The sequence below is a fragment of the Pediculus humanus genome, genomic scaffold, assembly GCF_000006295.1.
Source record: "Pediculus humanus corporis 1103172108268 genomic scaffold, whole genome shotgun sequence".
Lineage (NCBI taxonomy): Eukaryota > Metazoa > Arthropoda > Insecta > Psocodea > Pediculidae > Pediculus > Pediculus humanus.
In genome coordinates, this window is record NW_002987837.1 from 389,063 (window position 1) to 395,097 (window position 6,035).

The following is a 6,035-nucleotide window of genomic DNA, read 5'->3' on the forward strand; positions in this document are numbered from 1 at the left end:
TTTGAATTTAAACTTATCAAAATTTCACTCTTGACCAATTTTATAATGAAAAAAAATAAAAAATATATTTTATTCACATTTCAAAGCTTTAAAATAAACGCTGGGGGTATTTGATTTGGGGGGAATGTTAAAAAAATAATTTTTTACGTTATTCCCAATCGGTTTTTTTTTTTTTTTCTAATTTTGTAAATTTTCAAAATGTCGGGCGAATAATAAAAAAAAAAAAAAAAAAAAAAAAACAACATTACTGTATAATGAAGTGATTTAAAATGTAAATCCCCCTCCCCCCCCCGTCTTTCCCGTCCTTTCGAACTTTTTCCTTTTTTTTTTTTTTTTTTTTTTTTTAGCTTGTTCGTTTGTTTTAAAGAGTCCCGAAAAAAAAAAAATGGTATTATTGTAAAAAATTTTTTTTTTTTTAAATACTTGTATTTTGTTCGTGTTTAACTTATGTAAAATAATTTCTTTTTACTTTTTTTTTCACGCGTCAAAAATTAATTATGTGTATTGTTTAAGCCATAAATAAGACTGCTTAGTTAGTTAGTTATTAATAATAATAATAATAATAATTTTGCTCATCGTTCGTTTATAATTAAAAAAAAAAAAAAAAGGGATTAGTTCGCGAATCGATCGATGTATCGATATATCGATCGATTTTTTATTGATAATGATAATATGATTTATTCAATGTCAAAGTGAACACACACGTGCGAAATCGGAGAGAGTGAGGAAGTCAACGAAAATTCGTTGTTTATCATTATTAATATTATCATTATTATTATTATTATTAAGGAGGGTGGGGGAAAAGGTGAAAGGAGGAAGGGGGAGAGGGGGGAAAAAAATGAAAACGGTGAAAGTCTTAGAGTGTTGGGTACCGTTCGATGAATCGATACGTCGAAATCGGAATAAGGGTGGTGGGTGGGTGGGGGTACGGAGAGGGGAAGGAAAGGGGAACGTGGGAGGGAGAGTGAGGGGAGGGAATTAACGAAACGAAGGGGGGGAGGGAAAAAAATTTTTTTTTTTATTAATTAAAATCAATTTTTTTATGTGACGTCATCATGTAAGTTAATAAAAAAAAATAATAATAATAATAATAATGAAAACAACGAAAGAAAAGATTTTTAAATTATCTATCTATCTATCGATTGATTGATTGATTGATTGATTGTGGTCGTTCGTTATTTGAAGATCTAGTTAATTAATAATTACTACTTTTATTTTGTAAGACTGAAAAATATAGTTGAAATAAATAAATAAATAATATAAAATACAAAAATAAATCATATGTAAAAAAAAAAAAAGAAAAAGAAAAAATTGTTTGTAAATAAAATTAACGGTAAATAAAAAAATTAATTGAAAAATTTTATTGATAATGAAATAAAAAAAAATAAAAAAATTTAATTAATATTATTATTAATATTATAATGTATAGTATAATATAAATAAATTAAATTTATTATTATTAATATGATTATTTTTAATTAATAATCACACACGACTATCCATCCATCCGTCCGTCCTTAATAACTTAAATCCAAAATTTTTTCAATAAAAAAAATGTTAAAAAAACGTTAAAATGTATCCGTAAAACATAATACCCAAGGAGGTATAGAAAAAAAACTAAAATTCAAACAATGAATTCCCGCTTAAAATAAAATGTGTGTCAGGTAAAATATACAAGGTCGACCTTGAATGCAAAAACGTGACCATGAAAAATTTTCACAAAATAAAATTTTAAAACTGGTGGCCTTGTATTCAAGGTCGACCTTGGTTGAAAAATCATGACCATGAAAAATTTTACAAAATCGAAATGTAAAACCATTGGCCTTGGATTCAAGGTCGACCTACTTTAGAATAAATCGTAAACGTTGGATTTTCGCGGTCATTTTTAACTTTATTTTTAATCGACGAATTTTTTTTCCGATGTATCCGTAAAACATAAGATCCAAGGAGGTTTTTTAGCGTAATAAGACGCTAAGTTGGATTCTCGCTTATAAAAAAATGCGTATACGTTGGAATTTCGTTTAAAAAAAATTTAATAGGAATTTATTAGGAATAGTTGGTATATTAAATAAATAATTTAAATAATTACGAAATAAAATTTTCATTTATTATTATTATTATTAATAATATACAATTAAAAATTTAATTGAAATTAAAAAAAAAAAAACAAAAAAAATTTAAAAAAAAAATTTAAAGTTTTTTTTTCGTTTTTTTCGTTTTTTTTTTTTTTTTCTTCAAAATTAAATAAAATAAATAATATTAAATAATTATTTAAAAACATCACAGACGAAGCAGTTGTTTTAAAATTAAATTGACAACTTTATCTATATGTTATAAATAACTACTTAATCATAATCATTTTTTATATATATATTTTTTTTTTTCACTTTTAACACTTTTTCACATAAAACTTTTTTAACTTTTTTTTTTTTTGAACTTTTTTGTTGGCTCCACTGATTTTATTATTTTAACCCCCGGTCATTAATTTTCAATTTTTATTTAATTTAATTTTAAAAAAAAACAAATTCTCGTATTCTATCGTATAACAAAAAAAAAAAAAAAAAAACGGAAAAGAAATAGAAAAGTAGTAACGAAATTTTTTTAAAAACTATTTACATACACGTCTTCGTTTAAATATTGCACGAAAAAAAATTAATGATAATGATAATAATGATAATAATAATAATAATAATAATAATGATAATTCGTTTCCTTCTCACACTCCAATCATCATCATCATCATCATCATCATCATCTTTTATTTTTTTAAAGAAAAAAATTATTAATAAAAAGCGCGTATCGAAATTGCAAAGACGGCGACGATGACGTCACATCACCAAATCATGGAAGAAGAAGAAGAATCGTCGTCGAGAGAGAGAGAGAGTGAGAGAAACTCGTTTATTTACTCTATGTAAATATCTTCGACAGGATAAGCAGTCTCTATAAATTTTTGATAAAATCTTTGAAAAGCTCTCCTGAAACCGAAAGAAAAAAAAAAAAAAAATTATTTTATATTCGTTTCGATCTATCGATCGATAGATCGATCTATCGATCGATCTATCGATATTTCTATCACTTACCCGACAGATTCGGCAACGGGCCTCGTCGAATCGTTACCGATAAAAACGTGACACGCAAATCTGTCACATTGGGGATGTTTCGTTATGAAACCCAAATATCTTTGGTCCCTCGGATGAAATGCGCAAAATGAAACATTTTTTAACGAATAAAAATAATCGTGACAAGGTATTTCCTTTCTCTGTAAACAAACAAAATGGCGCCGGGTTAAGGTACTCGTTCCCTCGCTCTCTCACCCTCTCACTCGCACGCTCTCTCACTCACCCTCACCTGGGGTTTTTTCCTGTCGACCATTCTCAAACCCGTATCCGATATTTCTAATATACACGAATGGGGGGCATAATTTTTAGATTTGATTTTTTTAACCGCTTGGCACAAAACCGAATTTCCCTTGTGGTACAAAGTTTCCACGGAACCTAAATACCCGAGTATGAACCTTTCCCTTTTCACTTTGGGCGTGCTCGGATCGAAATCGTCGTAATCGACATCTACGACGTAAGCAGATGGAAATATTCCCTGTCCTCCCGTTCTTAAATTGACACCTGAAAAACATAATCATCATTATCATCATCCACATCAACAAAGCAGACGACAAAATGAGTTTTTTTTTTTCATTACCTTCGCACCATAAATCGTCTGCTTCTTTATGTACATATATCGGATCACCGATTTCGATTTCAACTTCGTCGTGATGTCTTCTTATAAACTTGTGGAGACCTCTATGTGTAGGATCTAAAAGTTCCAAATTTGTAAACGATGATAATGATGATTGATTTTGTTTTATAGGTGACGAAGACGATGGAGAATTAGGCGATGTTGAATTGTTATGGTTGTGGTTGTTGTGGTTGTTGGGGGGTTGGGGCGATACGGATTTTATACAATCAGGTGAATGGGCAGTTGAATTTCCAGAATCGACATCCGTGCTGTGAAATTTATCAGAATCCGGCGAACTATCTTCGTCACGTAGATAATTGTGACATTTTAATATCGTCAGGGGTCTCGTTTGACCCCCAATATCGAAATTTGGCTTTTCTATATTTGTCTTTTCCAATATCGAACCTAATTCTTCTGCTAGTGTTAATGGTTTTGCAACAACGGCTGGAAAAATAGAAAAAAAAAATTATCAATATTATTATTATTTTTTGTTTAATGATTATGGGGGGGGGGGATGGGGGAGAAACAAATTTTACTCACTCTTTCTGTAAATTGGTATTTCCGGTAATTTTCTCCTTCTTCTTTCTCCACCTCCACCTCCTCCTCCTCCTCCTCCCATAACATTTCCTATATTTTCATCTTTTCTCCAGTGAACTATTTTACCCCATGACGTATCTTCGACGTCACAATAACTTTCGTTATTATTATTATTATTGTTGTTGTTATGATGATGACAATCATCGTTTCTACCGGATGTTAATGATGATGATGATGATGATGAATGATTCCTATAAGTATGAGGGTGGTTAATTAGATGAACAACAATTGTCCGCCTAATTAACCATATCACGTGATTAATTTTTTTTTCTCTCTCTCTCTCACACACACAAACTTTTCTCCAACATTTTAAAACCCGATTAAAAATTTTTTTTTTGACATTTTCGGCCAAACCTTTTCTTTTTCAGGTATAGGGGAAGGAAGAAGGACGAAACGGGAGATGAGGGGACGGGGAGTTCCCACAGGACGTGAATCATTTTGTTTCCTTCGTCATCCGAAATACCTATATGTTTATCTGTTTGTAAGTTTTGTTATGTTTCCCGAATGGTTCGATATAATCGAAAAAAAAAAAAAAAAAAAACAAAATGGCGACGATGAATATTTACAATTGCAAATTATTATTATTATTTTTTTATTGCGGTGATGCAAATAAGCAAATCGAAAAAAAAAAATTTTCGCACGCGTGCCTTTTTTTTTAATTTTGTTATGTAAGCCGGATAAAAGCGGAAACGGAAACCAGGTGAGTGTTTATATGAACAAAAAGCAACAAAAACAACAACAACGGTTGCAATATCGTGGAAATTAATAATAATAATAATAATAATAATTTTTTGTTTGTTTTCGTCGTAATAAGATTCGTGCAATTCGTGCGAGTTGTCCAAAAAAATATTCCACCCCACACACACCCGCACACACACCCGCACACACTCTCACACACACACGTACTAAATTAGTGCCCCGTGACGTCATCACTCACACATCGACCATGATCATTAATAATAATGATAATAATAATGAAAAAAATACCTTTATCGTTTGGCCTGATAACTTACAACAAACACTTATAATAATAATGATAATAATTTAATAATAAAAAGACTTATTGTAATGATTGATTGATTGATTGAATGAATGAATACTACCTCACCTTGATGGTTGTTTTTTATTTGGGGATCCTTCTGTTATTGTTGAATTGTTATCAATGCATTCGGTTTTCAACCATAGAGAACTATGTTTTGGTTTTTCATTTTTCATTTCCTCTCTTTCGATGGATTCCGGGGATGATTTTTCATCAAAATTTATTTCGTGTAGGAGTTTAAAAAGAAAAGCAAAAAAAAAAAAAAAAAAATTTCCAAAAGAATTTTCCAAAAAAAAAAAAAAAAAAAAAATGGGGGTCTCTCACCGGGAAAGGCTTGACATTTAAATTTCATCGTATCATTATTATTATTATCATTATTAATTTTTCTAATTCACGATGATGATGATGATTTAAATTAAATAAAAATTACTCAAGTAATAATAATAATAATAATAATAATAATAATAATAATAATAATGATACGTAAAGTTAATATTCGCTGGATAGAGAAAAAAATTTTCTTGTTTTTTGTGGGGAGGGGGGGAGGGAGAGAGGGAAAAGGTTAAAAAAAATAAAAAAATACTCACGTGTACATTTGAGCTTTTGCTCTAACATCATCAGGCATAAATTGATGATTATTTAATTCTTCAAATTCTGTGTCGGCCAT

General features: G+C 29.6%; 1 protein-coding gene across 1 annotated transcript; it reads right to left on the bottom strand.

The window, feature by feature from the left end:
• Positions 1–2,902: 2,902 nt before the first annotated feature.
• Positions 2,903–6,035, bottom strand: Phum_PHUM501210 (JNK-interacting protein, putative; the record flags this gene model as incomplete). Its single annotated transcript, XM_002430797.1, has 6 exons — positions 2,903–2,975; positions 3,081–3,259; positions 3,349–3,620; positions 3,697–4,176; positions 4,273–4,424; positions 5,956–6,035. 6 exons carry the CDS (start codon positions 6,033–6,035, stop codon positions 2,903–2,905), a joined length of 1,236 nt encoding a protein of 411 aa, XP_002430842.1.